Source organism: Rhizoctonia solani, chromosome 9 (genome assembly GCF_016906535.1).
Source record: "Rhizoctonia solani chromosome 9, complete sequence".
Classification (NCBI taxonomy): domain Eukaryota; kingdom Fungi; phylum Basidiomycota; class Agaricomycetes; order Cantharellales; family Ceratobasidiaceae; genus Rhizoctonia; species Rhizoctonia solani.
Genome location: NC_057378.1, coordinates 1,749,645 through 1,765,147, shown reverse-complemented (window position 1 = coordinate 1,765,147; position 15,503 = coordinate 1,749,645). Strand labels below are relative to the sequence as shown.

Below are 15,503 nucleotides of genomic sequence, written 5' to 3'. Positions count from 1 at the left end.
GCAACCACAGTGAGTCGGCTCGTAGGAACAACAGCGTCATACGGGATAAGGGTATTCAGTTTAAGCTCTTTGATCGTAACAGCTTCAGCCAACAATACATTTGAATTAGGATGAATGAGTTAAGCAGTCAAATGGCCTTCGGCACTTGAACTCACTAATTCTATGTGAATGTGTTAGTGGCGACTTTTCCGCTAACTATTGTTCCCCAGTACTGCCATCATTGGATACGTTACTTTAACACGGCATATCTCATTTGGTCACATATTAACCAAGGATCTCATGCTCAACCGCAGCTTGAGTAACCAATAGGCTGTGCGCATGCGCTAATCTGTTTGCTGATTCCGTAAATTTATTGATCCACTGCTCTATAGCGTATCCACAGGGAGTCTTTCCAGTTCAGGAGACCCCAGGGTGCTGGGTGATCTCAAAATGATTTGTGCCATTGTAGCACATTCATGCAGATTACATATGTATTAATTATATGCCTTCAAATCTGGTCCTTTGACAGATCAGCGAAGGGTCTGTATGCCTCTGAGGTCAAGTCCGACGCCCTTGCCAATGCGGAACCACGAGCAATCTAATGAGTTATTAGGACTACTTAGACAACCCACATGCATACAGAAGCTACCTCACAGAAGAAAACGATCGTAATATAACCCCATGTATGCACACATGAACAAATATGCGGCTATCGAAGAGATACAGAGATGGAACTGGTCGAGGGGCACTGTGAAATGTCGTAAAAGCTGGTACTTTGGTGTATACGTATTACTTGATCTTGGGCCAAGAGATAGCAATGGTGAAATAAAATCTACCAAATGAAGAGATATTACGACCAGGACTGAGGGACGGTAGTGAGTACAGCAGTGGTGCGCTCCACTGGGGTGAAACCGGGGCCACGCTACCGAGGGGGCTCGGGAGAGCGGCCGTTCCTTCCAGTGGTAACCCAAAATACAACTGTATTTATCCCGGACCGCTTGCCAGAGCTTGCTTGATTGTGCGCCCGTAATAGCGCCCGGTTTCATCGTACGGGCCTCCCTTACCCGTACCACAGCTCTCCGGATCAGACCGCGTTACCTACTCACTACATAGAATGCACTTGCCTGAGACTCTAGCCCAAGTCTAGAGCCTGTTCCGATCCACGTCGACAGCTCGCGTGTCATGGACTTAACAGCGTGGAACAATGAATCGATGTGACCGCATATATCTATATGACGTGAAATAAGCAATTAAGGAGAAAAAAGGCAACCAGGGAGTAACTAAAATGATGAGGGGTTTTGGGATCACGTTAGCGACACCGATGTGAACGCTAGGGGATAGGGACGCAAAGAAGGCTGGTAGTTTGGATGGGGAGACGAAAAATCCGAAGTTATCTGTGTAGGGCTACAGTGACTGATGGATTATCTTTAACAAAAAATGGGGATTCGCGATACATGAGGGTCCATGAGCACATCATCCCCTGCAATTGAAGCCCCGTTTACGTGACTCATGAGATTAAAGACATGTATTCCGCCAAGCTTATCCGACCGCACCTTACAATCTAAGTATACAAGATTTCCGCAGGAAACAGGCCTTCTGATGAAACGTACTAAAAACTGTCTATGTAAACGTCCTGAAATTTTTGAACTGGACAATTAGATAGACCGTTTTTGCCACAATTCTGACCAACTGTTTGGGGAAGCCGCAGGAACACCAAAAATGCATATAGACCACCAGTAAGTTTCCGACCAGAAAGCTGTTTCTTAGAGAATTTCCGCATATTTAATTGACACAGCTGCGCACCCTGGCTCATCAATACTATAGGGTGCTATTATTTCAACCCCTAGATAAGGCTTCCTAGGCCTTGATTATGTTCCAAATCGTGGAAGTTCAGAAGACATCTAAGAGGATACTGGGTGATCGGAAGCTAGGTTAGACCATCTGTTTCATGAGGTTCATGACGATCAATCATAATTAACCATGGCCTTGCGTTTCATTTAGGCTTCGTGGATAGCATCTTCACAAATCCTGCTGGAGTTCTGGAGTGCTTGGGTGCATTCATGGTTCTCCCTAGCCTCGGGGAGGCTCGCGAGCAATACAATAGCTTTGGCCTTCACACACCTTGCTTAACTTGGACCGCTAAGCGTCATGTCAGTTTCCTAATATGATGTAAATTCCAATTTACTACAGTAGGGGCTTGTGGAACTCGGCAAGTAGGGGGAGAACCATTGGCGGTTCCGAGCGCTCGCGAACTCCGGAGGTTTTTTTAGAGTCTATAAGGAGTTGAATAATTATGCACACGTAACTGGCGCCAGTCAGGTTCACTGATGATATGGCCGGGTGACTAAACGTAGCGACTCGCGCAAGATCAAGGTGCAAAACAGGAACGTAAACGCCGAATGAAACTAACCCCGATTAAACCCCATTACCTGGATCCGGAGCGATATATCCCGATGATTTTATAACTGAAGGAGTCAACTTGACATATCTTAACGGACTGTGCATAACAGGCTGAGTTAAGGCGCACGAGAATGATAATCTTGATTTTAGCCCTCTCAATATCATGCATCGACTACTCAAGAGCGCGAGTGAACGAATGCGGTATTTAGCATCCACGATTTGAGGAAGATCACAAGTGTGTGAACTGGTATTTGTCTTTGCCACTGGGTCCCAGTGCTCTTTGGAAGCTTGAAATTTAATTTCTAAAGCTCAGTCTACACGTGGTCAGTATACCCCATGATCAAAACTCAATATGACGAATTGATAACGACTATTTCCATTATCATACTAATTAGTAGATTTGGTAATTGTTAGCTTGACACGGGGTATATAAAGATGGCTCTCGCTGAGCCTGAGTCCTGCATTCTATTCATTGTTTTCTATTCATTTTCAACTAACTCCCCCCCCCCCATCATGTATGTACTTGCGACTTTGGTAACTATCACTCTTGCTTCCCAAGGCGCTCTGGCTGCGACTGCTTTTGGTTGGGCGACAGGCACCACAGGTGGTGCGGGAGGAGTGGAAGCTATTCCCTCTTCTCCACAGCAACTGAAGCAATGGTAAGCATGTAAATGATCCAGCAGAGGTCACCCATTCATAACCTACTGCAGGCTCGAAGACAGCACCCCTCGAGTGATAATTCTCGACAAGACATATGACTTTACCGACACAGAAGTACAGTTTCTTGTTGAAATAGCATGTACCTTTTGGAAGCTAACAAGGTTGAAAAGGGTTCCGCTACTGGGCCGGGGTGCAAACCATGGAGCTGCTCCCCCAACGTTCAATTTGCCTTGAATGGGCCTGATTGGTGCGCTTCAACTCCCACCAAGGTATGTTCTCTGGGAGGTTTGAGCCTCTAAGCGGAACTGACCCATGTGGAAATAAGGCCACCTTTACCTATAAGGTCGCGCCCACCGTTCCTATCCAACTTGGGTCTAATAAGACTCTCCGCGGTAAAGGAAGTGCAGGCTGGATGTGAGTACGAGCCTCTCAAAATGTACTGTATAACTAACAGCTCCTTAGCAAAGGAAAAGGTCTTAGGATCTTAGGTGCCACTAACATTATCATTCAAAATGTTCGCTTCTCGGACATGAATCAGCAATATGTGTGGGGAGGTGACGCGCTCACGCTTCATGGCGGAAGTAAAATATGGGTAAGTTGAGACGATTTTGAATGCTAATAGATGAAGGAGTCTAAAGCACTTACCAATGATTCTAGATTGACCATAACTATGTAAGCCAACTAATGCTCATCAAGCTTGTGTGGGACTAAGTCTAGATGAACGGTAGTTTAAAGACGTTGGCCGGCAGTTCATTGTTTCGGTCAGTTACCTAACCTGAGCTGTAATATCCTTATTAACAATAACCTATTTGGGAGTAGGGGTTCAACCCCACGACTCAAGTTACTATCTCTAACAACTATTTCGATGGAAGAGCGTGAGTAAACTCCAAATTTTCTACTGCAGATGGTAACTTGGTTCCCTTCCAGCACATATACGTTAGTGCCCAATAATTGTGCCGCTAATCAGACTTATGAATCACCTGTGAATTAATAGCCCGTTTTGCGATGGTAAGAGCTCATGTCCAACACAGCAAGACAACCCTCCCTTAGCTGACGATCCTAAGGATATCATTACTGGGGGACTTATTTCCTTGGAAAAGGCGACACTATGACCTTTGCATACAACTAGTAAGTATGTAATACATTTAATAGTGAGATGCAATTGTTCATATTTTTCTACTAGCGTTTACCACGCATCGTAAGAGTTTTCGTTCATCTGGCCGGATTCGCATTGTATTAATATCATCGTCTCTAGGGGTCGCGCTCCCAAGGTGGGAGGCACCGATGGCCTTGCGCGTTAGTATTATTATCTCGATCACTTGGTTTGCTGACATACAGAAATCTGACCCTCAGAAACTGTTCATATGTACAACAAGTGTGTTCTGTTCTATCTCGCTTCTTTCTGAGTGCAGGCTCTAATTTTGGATTTAGCTACTTCCACGACATTAGCGGGCATGCCCTGGATGCAGCAGTTGGATCCCGCGTCTTGTTTGAGGGCAATTATATCGAATCGGTACGCATAACGTTGTACTATTTTTGGACGATCTTCTTACTCTATTATCAGGTAAAAACTCCCACATTGGGGGATCCTAAAGGCGCCTTGTTTGCTCCTACATCTGCGTCAATGAACGCTCAATGCGCGAGCGCTATTGGTCGCAACTGTGTGTCCAACACCCTGTAAGTGACTTCATCAGGTTAAAACTGTCTCTTATACTGTTGCTTCGTAGGGTCTCGTCGGGCAGCCTTATAAATGCTGCCAACTCGGGAGTACTGGGTGACTTCAAGCAGGTACTTCCGAAATCTCAATCATGCCTTCCACTTGCAAACTAACAATACGTCTTTGAACTTAGTCTTTCGTCACATCAAACAAAGTGATGGATGCCTCCGCAGTCAAGAGTTACGTTCTCGCGAACGCAGGGCTAGGAAAAATATAGCAAGTCTCTCAACCTTGTGATTCCATAGGCGGAAGAGATAATTTCATGGTGTACCATGTTTGATTCTGGACAAGAAATCGGGTTCCAAAGTCTGGCTTACATTTTTCGTTGAGATCTTAATCTAAAAAACTAGTCTCATTTGCTTGCAACGCTGCCTATAGAATAGGTCAAGACCCAGGAGCACTTTATGATAGTAGTGAGTCTAGGTGAATTTTGCTTGGCTCGGGAAGACGTGGTTCTCTGTGCGAGTGATTGGAGAGGAACCGATTCTAACTACTACGAGGCTGGATCGTCTGAATGAGTCGTGACCGTTCAGAAAAATTCTCGGATCCATCAGAGAAGACTCCATAGAAGATGCTTGTCCGTCCGAGCATAGCTACACTGAGCTTGAACCAAGCCGACCAAGCCTGCTACGAGGTGTGCGCTAAAATGATAGGGTCCAAGTCTCTCTCCTGCACGTGCCTAAAAGCTGTACTGAAGTTCACTTCAGGGGCAGGGATCAGGGGTTCGGAAAACCTGCTGGCCAACAACACTGATACATGTTGCCTTTATGGTATTACCTTTTCTCGTTTCTTGCTGTTGTTTGTATCTGGTTTGCCGTGTTGCCAATCCCCAGTGTTTTCCTTGCTTCTGATATGGCGCATGAACTCAGTCACTGGCAACGGGCGTCTAACCCTGCTTACTCGTAGTTCGTGAAAAACCGAATTTCCATATATGATCTTCACACGACTGTTGCTGCTCTGTGTTTGGATTTGCGACAGGTTGCATTCGTATAACCTTCGTCGGGGTATCTTCGTTTGAGTGGCTGCTGACACTTGGCCCAGGTTGAGGACTGCACTTCTCGCGAAAAACAGTCAAGTAACGCATTAACAAAGCTGGTGAAAAAAGTCCGCTTTCTGCGCGTGTTCAGGCCCAATGCAAATATTTGAAGAGAATAGCAGATGCAGAGTTGGCTCCATATCGCACACGCAAATTGGTAGCAGCCAATGTTGCCAGTGCTCGTCATTTGCGCGCACTCCTTGAAATCCAAAAGAATCGCATATTCATATCATTCTATAGCATATATTTACCACATCACTAGCCTTATAAAGAAATATGAATGCATGACATAATCAAATGAGAGACACAAACAGTACCGCTGACCTACTACAATAGAGACAATTCCAAAACTTGAATAGAATGAAATGCAAAGTAATTAATGCGACGCGTATTCGCCCAACAAGAAAAAAAAAGAAAAGAAAACGAAACAAAGACTTCAATCATTCAATGAAATACATGGGTTCAACGCCTGCCGGGAAGAGGCCTATTCATAGCTCCATATGTTTCGAGCTCGTCGCCAGTGCGCTTCGAACACGCTCATATTCCTCGTCGATCGATTCGTCGCTGCTATCTTCCCATCCCCTCCCGATTCGGCTCGCCCATGCGCCAGAAGAGGAAGTGCTGGCCTTGTGCTCCTTGGGCGTCCAAGATGGCTCCTCGTCGAGTTCAGACCGGGCGTGGCAGTTGGGGTAGCGCTCATTTGAGGCGGGGCAGGATTGATGCGGACGCTCTTACGGGTGCTGTTGGCAGATTTAGGACCGGCGGTAGATACAGATCCTCCAGAGGTAGATGCTTGGAGACCGTCCTTGAATGCGGCAAGTGCGGCACCGGGAGAATGAACGACCTGGGTGGAGGCGGGGACTGGGATGCTGGTAGGTTTGGAAGGTCCAGATGCGGTGACATCGCTCCTATCATCATCGCCCTCGGTCGCAGAATCAAAGTCCTCTTCGCCCGTCTCGTAAATGGATTCAGCGATACTATTGCGGGGAGATTGAGCAGGGGCGTTGGTAGGGGGGACAGCCAAAGCAGGCTGAGATGGAGCATCCCTTGCGGGAGGTAACGGCGAAGGCGTCCTATTACGTAGGGCACTCTTCAAAGGCATAGGTGAAGTCGCTCGAACGGGCCTAGGAGAAGCAGTCGTAGCGGGGGACACAGCCGTAGCAGGAGGAACCGCCAAAGTATGAGGCCGAACAGGTGCAGGAGACTCGGCTCGAGGGCCAGGACCAGGTGAATCAGTTCGTCGAGCAGCAAGTTCAGAAGGCAAGACAAGCCCTGGTCCCTCGACGATCGCCATCAACTAGCAGGCTCCCTTGCACCCTTGCGGGCGACGTCCAAAGTGGCTCGACCTTGTGGATCGCTAGCGTTACTCCTCAAACTTCCCTTGCGACTCACTCCTCCACCGTCGACCGAGCGGGACTTGGCTTTCTTGGCTTTGGCGGGGACAATCTGCTCCTCGGTGATCGACGGTTTTCTTGTCCGCGTAGGCGACTCGGGGGGCGGACCCACTCGTAACGTCTGTCCCTTGTCGGCCTTGGTCAACTTGCGTCCCAGCGCGTTACGCTTTGGAGACCCGGGGGCGGTATTGTCGACAGCTACCAAACGAGGATTGACGTTGGTCACAGTGACGAGGTTACCGGGGCGATGATCGTCGTCGGACGAGCTATCCGCCCGACCCCGGTTAATATTCGTATCCGTACGAGTCCGCCACGCTTGCCCGCCAGAAGAGAGATACCCATCCGACTGCTTCTTGCGCCCAAACAGCCCAGCCACCCGCCCGAAAAACGACGTCGACCCGCCATTCACGGATCCAGACCGGTTGCGACCAGGGCAGAAGCAATGGGGGACGGAGCAACATCGAAATGGTTGCCCCTCGCAGGTCCGACATCCGATCGCGTCGTCCCCCCGCCGCCGGCGCCGCCGTTCGAGGGAAGATAGAGTGCACCAGGTTGAGATCGAGGTGGCGGAGCACTAGCCACAAACATAGTCCCACCCGGAGAAGCAGCGGGGGCAGACGGAGGTGGGAACCGCACATGCGGCGCGCTCCCGTCCGAATCACGCAACATGGCAGCCAAATCCGCACGTTCCTCCGCACTCGGCTGACGAGGCTGGACACTGGGCCGAACCGATTCAACCGCGCTCGTCTGGCGCGAATGTCCCTTTTTCTTGGTCGTCTTTTTCCGAGCTGGGGTGTCGTCCCCGCTCACGGTCCGTCGCTTGGACGTCGACTTGGTCTTCGGACGGTCTTGCCCAAGAGGCTCCGACGCCGACGCGACCATGTGCGATTTCGAATGAGAGCCGCCAGTGGCCATGGGGGTAATCAATCCCGTCTGCTCAGCCTTGGGAGATTTCGGAACGTCGGTGGGTTTGGACGGCTTGGCAAGTTGCGCTTTGGGCGATTTGGGCGACCGAGGACTCTCGGGTTGTACCATCCCGGGCGTCTCGTACTGCGGTACGCGGGGGATATCCGACGGAATAGCCTGCGGTGTCTGGTACACGCTTTCAGGATGCAGAGCCGGGGAAAACAAGGCGGCCTTGGGCGTGTCCAACACGCTCGGTGGAGCTCTCGGAGTTTCGAACACGGTCGAGGGAGCTTTTGGCGTGTCGAGCAGTGATGGAGTCGCTTCTTTTGGCGAACCCAGGACAGAAGCCGCTTTTGGTACCTCGAGAAGTAAGGGCGCTTTTGGAACCTCGGGGGCCGGGGTGTCGTCTAATACAACGGGGGAATCAGCCGTTTCGGCCGCTTCCAGTAAACTCGGCGGTGGTCTAGGCGTGTTGTACGCAGTCGAGGGCGCTTGTGGCTCTTCGATCGCAACCCCTTGGCTGGTCTGGAATATACCCTCTGGCGAGAGAGTCTCGACCTCGTTCGCGATTGGTTTCGATGAGGATGATGGTGGTAATGATGATGATGAATCTTGGATCCCGGCAGCCAAGCGCAATGCTGGGAATGTGTCCGGATTGACGTCATTGCCGCGCGGGTCGCCGGGTGGCGCCGATGATGATGATGTCCTGAGAATAGACACGGGCGAGATGGGGCTCAGAGGACGAGAGAGCTCGTGTGCGGGCACGGGTGCATGGGCGATCTGGAGCATCGTAGGCTGGGGAACTGACGCAGGAACAGGAGCGGGGGCCGAGAGAGTTGACGTGGGGGCGAGAACAGGAGAGGTGGGCTTTATATGCGATGGCCCGGGCGACGCGACTCGAGGAGCAGGTGCGGGCGAGGGAGAAGCGACTCTGTGGGCAGGAACCGGGGCAGGTGGAGCATCCCTGGGAGAAGGCGAAACAGCCCTGGGAGCAGGTGAAGCAATCCTGGGAGCCACGACGGGTGAAGCGGGAGCGGGCGAAGCGGGCCTAGGAGAAACAGCTCTGGGAACGGTGTCGCTATGAATAGCCCTGGCGCTGGGCTGGCTAGGAATAGCCTTGGTGCTAGTTTCGCTCGAAATAACCTTGGGAGCAGGCTCGGGCACACGTGCACTCGCAGTTGGCGTGGGAGCCAGTACAACCGTATCGTCGTCGGCCCGCCCAAGTACGCCGCGCTCGCTCCGCCTCACTGGCTGATCACTCTGCCCAACCTCCTCGTCCCTCTTGGTCCGCTTGGTCTTTTTCTTTCCCTTTCCCTTGGTCTTTTGCGGTGTAGCCTCGATAATCTTCACATCTGGCAACCTAGCCGGACTCGAGGACGAAACCGTATCAGGCGGGGTAGGCGGGGTATTCCGAAGCTAATTAATCAAGAAGTCGATCCGATCCGAATCGGGCGAACACTCATTAGAATCAACGCAAAGAGTAAGCAAGTAAAACGCAGCACCTCTTGTCTCTGCCTCTCCTCCTTGACGGGAACAACCATCCCCATCCGTTCAACAGCTCTCAAAATCTCCGGATCGACATCATCTTCCCATGTCCTGCCTACACCTCCCTCATTCTCCACCACTCGGTATTCTCCTCCACCTTCGTCCGAACTCGAGTCGGCCCATCGGTCTCCGGATCCAGAATGGTCAGTAGACGAAACGGGCCGGCCGAGGGGGATGAATTCGTTAGTATCGTGTCCGATCGAATGCGGAGGCGGGATATCGAATCGGACTTCGTCCGGCAGCGGGGGGAGTTCGTGTGACGAGATGGGTCGACGGTGTAGTGCCGGTGCTCTGGGAGGATCAATCAGGCTAATGGGTCTTCGACTCGGTTCGGGTCGTCGGACAGGTGTGTCTTCTACGTGCCACGAGTTGCGTTCGGGTAGAGCGGGGAGTGGGTGAGAGTGTTGGTATCCTCCGTTGATGGAGTGGTATGTCCCCGGACCGGGTGATGCGGAACGACTGCCATGTGAGTAGGCTGGGGAGAACGGGGACTGAGAGCGCGAGTGTCGTTGTTGAGATGCCGAGTGTGATGGGGCTAAGGATGATGAACCGGAAGAATGAGTGGAGAATGTGCGGCGTGGTGGGTTATAGTGCGGGAGTTGAGGTGGAGCGGCTATGAGCGGGATTAGCAAATAATATGATAATGATTATCGGGATGCGCACATAACGCAAGAAAGCGAAGAGAATATCGAACATCGAACATCGAACATCGGCCGTCGAACATCACGACACGACGCGGTACGTAATCGAATGGAAAACACGGTGGAGCAGTAATCATCGAATTAGTGCCTCTGCGCTCTCCACAAACAAAAATCAAAATGTGTATGGAATAGACTTACCACTCGCGTCCTCATTACTAAGCTCTCCCAATGTGCTCAATCCCACCTCGCCTGTCTCACGCCAAACATGTCCCGCATCCGCCATGGCTCGACATCGCCTGGCCATTCCCTCTGCAATGGCACTGCGTCTCACCTCGGCGAGCTCGGCTTCCTTGCCTGCCAAGTGTGTTTCACATGCCTGCAACTCTCTCTGAGCCTGGGCCAATTTCGAATTGATGTGTTGCGTTGCGTGGGGAGTGGGTGTGTAACTGTATGGTTGAGACGTGGGGAGGGAAAAGGACGATGAAGAGGGTGAGGATCCGTGAGGTATGGGAGCGGGGCCAGCCTGTATGGAAGATGTTGGGATCTTTTGCTTGCTTGCTTTGATGAGGCGGTTTACTCTGGGAAGAGTTAGCTGCGTTTAGAGGAATGCAATCAAACATACAAAATGTCTTTATCCTTGACGACTGCCTTGAGTTCGTCTTCCACGCGCTTGACCTCTTTCAACTCTTCCTTCCACCCTTCCAAGGCCACAGCGTACCCGCGCAGTCCCTCGTCGGCAGCAGCAAACGCCTGTATACATCCTGGAGATGGCATCAACAATCTGTGTCCAGCGACAACACACAAACACACTAACCTCTAAGGGCCTGGGCAACAGGGGGCGAAGCAGTGCTCGCATAGGCAGAAAGAGCAGCCAAAGACGTGTGAGAACGCACAAGCAAGGCAAGCAACGCCGAATGGTGCTCTTTCTCGCATTTGATCAGGTTGGTCAGCAACCGATTATCGGCCTGCATCCCACCCACCAACCACGATGATGATGATGGAGACAATGACAATGGGGTAATTAACCCCCTTCTCGAGGGCAAAGAGTCAACAGGAGGAGATGATCAACGTCAACCACAAAACGGACTATTTGAGAAATCACAATTCAATGGCGTGGAGAAATGACGTTGGTGGCGGTGTCAAATGGCTTTGTTTCCGTTTCGCTCGGCCGCCGTTCCTCCGCTCAACGACCGACGACCAGGGGGGGAGAGGGACCAGAGCAACTGGAGACGATGGTCGTCAAAACGCTCAAGTCCCAGCTGTCACTCTGTGAACCTATCCACATCCTCGATCGTGGGAGTCGGCCTCGCCCATTCCATTCTCTACCTCATCTCGCCAGCCGCACGTGACTCTTTCTTGGGAGGTCCTGCTTCCGCCGGGCTCCACAACATTAACTCGTCCCGGCTACTTTTGACCGTCTTCTTTTTTTAATATTGTTACCTCACCAAATGAGTTGCTCTGCCTTGCACGAGTTCCAAAAGAAGCTTCGAGCTGAGATTGATTGTCTGGATTCGAGGTGATTACATACGAGTTTTGAGTCATTAAACGTGGGAGAGTTGCCTTGTAGATAATCCCTGTAGAACGAACTGAGATTCCGGGTTGTGCTGCTGCAGCTATCTACTGTAAATTAGAAACTACAGCATGGCAGCGACAGTTCAAGTGCACTTGGGGATGGCGTCAAAGGCAACCGGGAATACCGTACAGCCGACATGCCTTGCGCCCGTCCGGATCGAAGTGCGTTTGGATAGCCTTCTATGTTGATTAGTTTTAACAAGCTCGTCGTCGAGTTGAGGGACAAGTTGCATTTGAAGAAGCGCGCGTCTACATCCAAGGAATAGATTCTTAAGGAAGGGTCCTTAATTTACGGGGTTATATACAGGTGTCTATAGTCCCACATCTCATGGTTTGGGGGCGAACATTATTATTCTTTCTTAGCGCAGAGGGCCGTGGGGTCGAGGAGCATATCATGATTTAAATCTGCATATAACGCCGAAACAAGCCTTGCCAAAATCAACATAACTATAATCACTGTAATTTCACACACCATTGGTACTTTATAGTACCATTCAAAACTCCGAATGCACGCCATCATAGCCTACTACACTCTCAAACCATGGATCAAGAAACATTTGCTCCCTAATCCGCGAGGCTATAGATAGCAACGTGTTCAAACCGACGTCAGCATAGCCCGACGGACGAAACTTCATTGCTCATGCTGTCTGCACACAAACACGGGGGCTTGTGAGACAAGTAATCGACTTGCCCAGTTACGAGGTACCTTTCGCTATATTTCAGCCAGTGTCCTTGCAGACGAGAAGCTGTGCTTCTGATCTCGTTCTACCTTGGCATGCGCAAAGACCCATGGCTACAAATTTACTGGCTTTTTTTCTATCCGCTCCCCAAGCAATTGACTTCAGTAATATAATTGTAAAGACTACAAGACAATGTGTTTAACATAGTTTGGTAGGAAAAGGCCCTAAAACACTCTGGTCTCCCGCGTCTGCTTATTTCGGGCATTCAGTGTAAAAAATGGTTGTGTTAAGTCCAACTATCAAAGGTCTCATTCGTTAGCAGATTGACTGAGCACCACGAATCAGTGTTTCTCACCCTGGTTGGCACTATTATTAGCAACTCCTGCAAACCCGACGAGAGGTCCACGGACGCAGAGATCCTTGCGAGTTTCTTGGACAAAGTCACTCTGACTAGGAATGCCGAAAGAGGCTAGAACAATAAACATTTGAGGTACTGCTATAGGCTAGAGTAATCATGTAAACTCACCCGTATGGCGGTAAAAGCCAGTAGCAGAATCGTGGATCTTCAAGGTCAAAAGCTGAATCTGAGTGCCCCAGTTGGTGGTAGGAGATGCAACACCGTAGATTCCATTAACCTCTGGGAACAAAAATGGGTACAGTGCAACCTAAATGAGCTAATTAACATGAGTTGCTTACCAACAATGCGCTCTGTGGCTATATATGTCGTGTTTGGTTAGTAAAGGCAACACGTACATCCAAAGAAGACTCACGAGAGAGAGAAATTTTAGTCTTTCCTCCGCCCCCAGCACCATGCATCACATCCTTGGTGCTACCATCCGCCAGGTTGTATGTCACACTGAAATCACGGGTCGGTTCAGAGTTAAGCACTCAATAGAAATTAGTGAGACCTACAGAAGGCCATCGACAACTTGGCCCGACCAGACCTCGATAGATTTGATAGGTTTCTGGAAGTCAAGCTCTGCACCGACTGCATAAAAAGTTGAGCTTTGTGAAGACGTTCAGGAATCATTTAAGGGTACGCACAACTTTGTAGGTCATTGTACTCTTGTCCCATGAGCTCGGGGCTGCGGCCACCCCCATAGGGAATAGATTCAGCCAAAACGACCTTGCCGGTGATTTGACCAAACTTCAATCCTTTGAGGCCTACTTGGCTGAGGCTGTTGTCCGCGATGCCAGCAAAGGAGGAGAGACGTCCTTCCCACTTGAACTCCTGGGGATTTTGGAGCTGTTCAGCGGCTCCAAAGTACTCTAGAATACGCCAAGGTAAGTAAGCGCTGATGAAAAAACCACAAAGACAACTAACCAGTGTGACGCTCGCTCCCTGTTTTCGAGTTGGTAATGCGGAAGCGTATTTTCTGGATGCAATCACCGTAGTCGTATCGGCCGTTTGGATGACCATGCAAGCCCATCGCGGCACTAATGTATTCATCGGCTATATTTTATGCGCATTCAATTTTCAAGTCAAAAGGATATCAAGACAGTACATGCCTGCGATTGTCACAACCTTGTCTCGTACGTGAGCCTCGTTGAAGGTTCCATGAACTTTCACGCGTTCAAGTCCTAGCTCTGTGCTGTATGTGACCCTATTGAAGCCTCAGTCACCAGAAGCCAATAGAATTAATAAGAATTCAGGACAATACCTGATTCCGTCAACGACCCAACCAGAGTTGAACTCGATTTTGTTGATGGCATGAAGTGCGTTGAGGTCATTCGCAGCGTCGTCAAAGGCTGGTTGTGAAGCTCCGGCTCCCCCAACCAAAGTAGAGTAAGCGGTGGTCTTAATGATCATGTTGAAAAGTTTGTTAGTCAAGCTTGAGTAGGAGAGTAGCTAGCTGAGTGCTGGTCTCCACTGACTGTTGCCTTTGACTTTATAGTCGAGCTATCAGGCAATTTCAACTCACGGTCTCAGCCGGCGCCTGAAATAACCTCGTTACACTCACGCCTTGCACCTTGCCGGAGCCGGCTATGAGGCTAGCTCCTTGGATATACAGTTCCACGGTGGACCCCAAAAGTGCGGATTTTCTGAACGTAAAAAATCGCGCGTTATGTGCGGAGTGTTGGCAAAATCCGACCAGTTTCTCCATGAATCCGCATCCTCAACTCACCCCTGTGTGTCGTCAAGGTGCGTATTCTGCGATTTTAGGTGCGGATGTCTGGCAAAATCTGGACGTCATGCGGATTTTCCGTACTTTTGGGGTTCACCGTGTTCGTACGAAGCCACTTCGATCAATGCACAATTACCCTCACGAACTGACACTAGAATATTTGTCTTGTTCCCACGCCATAACAGTGTTCTATAGTAGTTTGTTCTGGTTCTGGCAGCCCTCTTTTCCACTCTGGAAAGGATCACGTGGAGACATGGAACAACTCTATCACATCCATCAATATTGCAGAATCCGTGGTTTTGTTCAATGAGCCCCATAGTTTCAGTTAGCGCCCACGTTCCTGGTCATGTATACCCGAGCACCGGCTGCAGACTTATGAGTGCAAGATAACACGATCAGGATAAGGAACCACTAGTGAAAAGGACGGTATAGTTATAGCCGGTTCGCATATATTACAGGGCTTCGTAAAGTCACACTCAAATGTGGCAATCAACAAAAGATAACCGAAATCGGCTATGCACTAGAAAAAAACGTAAGGCCTATGTAGAACTTGTAGCGCATAACAAGTATGGATAAGGCAGCGCACTAAAAAAAAGAAGGGTAATCAGCTAGTGGTCGGCAGAGGCTTATATATGCGTAGCTACCTGAATGCACGTTATAGATACATGAGTAACGTGCATATAAAAGTGAGAGAAAGAGATATTTGTATTCAGCTATTGGTAAAAAAACGAACGCTGTTCACGAATGACGGTCATGAACCTTAGGAGGCATGTCTACCATCTCACTAGTGATTGTCTGACGGCTTGCTAACCCTGAAATTCATCAAATTCATTGTCAAAAGTAAAGT

General features: G+C 49.8%; 2 protein-coding genes across 2 annotated transcripts; one reads left to right on the top strand and one right to left on the bottom strand.

The window, feature by feature from the left end:
* Positions 1-2,892: 2,892 nt before the first annotated feature.
* On the top strand, positions 2,893-4,973 carry RhiXN_08067 (pectate lyase; the record flags this gene model as incomplete). The annotated part of the gene is made up of 18 exons (XM_043327883.1): positions 2,893-3,038; positions 3,090-3,153; positions 3,210-3,308; positions 3,365-3,453; positions 3,502-3,631; positions 3,697-3,711; positions 3,768-3,800; positions 3,859-3,914; positions 3,967-3,975; positions 4,034-4,047; positions 4,104-4,167; positions 4,223-4,237; positions 4,295-4,335; positions 4,393-4,414; positions 4,471-4,552; positions 4,604-4,716; positions 4,767-4,827; positions 4,890-4,973. 18 exons carry the CDS (start codon positions 2,893-2,895, stop codon positions 4,971-4,973), a joined length of 1,137 nt encoding a protein of 378 aa, XP_043183268.1.
* A 1,303-nt stretch (positions 4,974-6,276) lies between these two features.
* On the bottom strand, positions 6,277-14,340 carry RhiXN_08066 (proteophosphoglycan ppg4; the record flags this gene model as incomplete). The annotated part of the gene is made up of 16 exons (XM_043327882.1): positions 6,277-7,089; positions 7,185-7,452; positions 7,596-9,508; positions 9,550-10,250; positions 10,477-10,856; positions 10,901-11,039; positions 11,093-11,200; positions 12,886-12,999; positions 13,057-13,167; positions 13,227-13,244; positions 13,301-13,386; positions 13,443-13,518; positions 13,575-13,799; positions 13,855-13,967; positions 14,036-14,134; positions 14,192-14,340. The coding sequence occupies 16 exons, from the start codon at positions 14,338-14,340 to the stop codon at positions 6,277-6,279; spliced, it is 5,313 nt and encodes a 1,770-aa protein (XP_043183267.1).
* Positions 14,341-15,503: the final 1,163 nt, after the last annotated feature.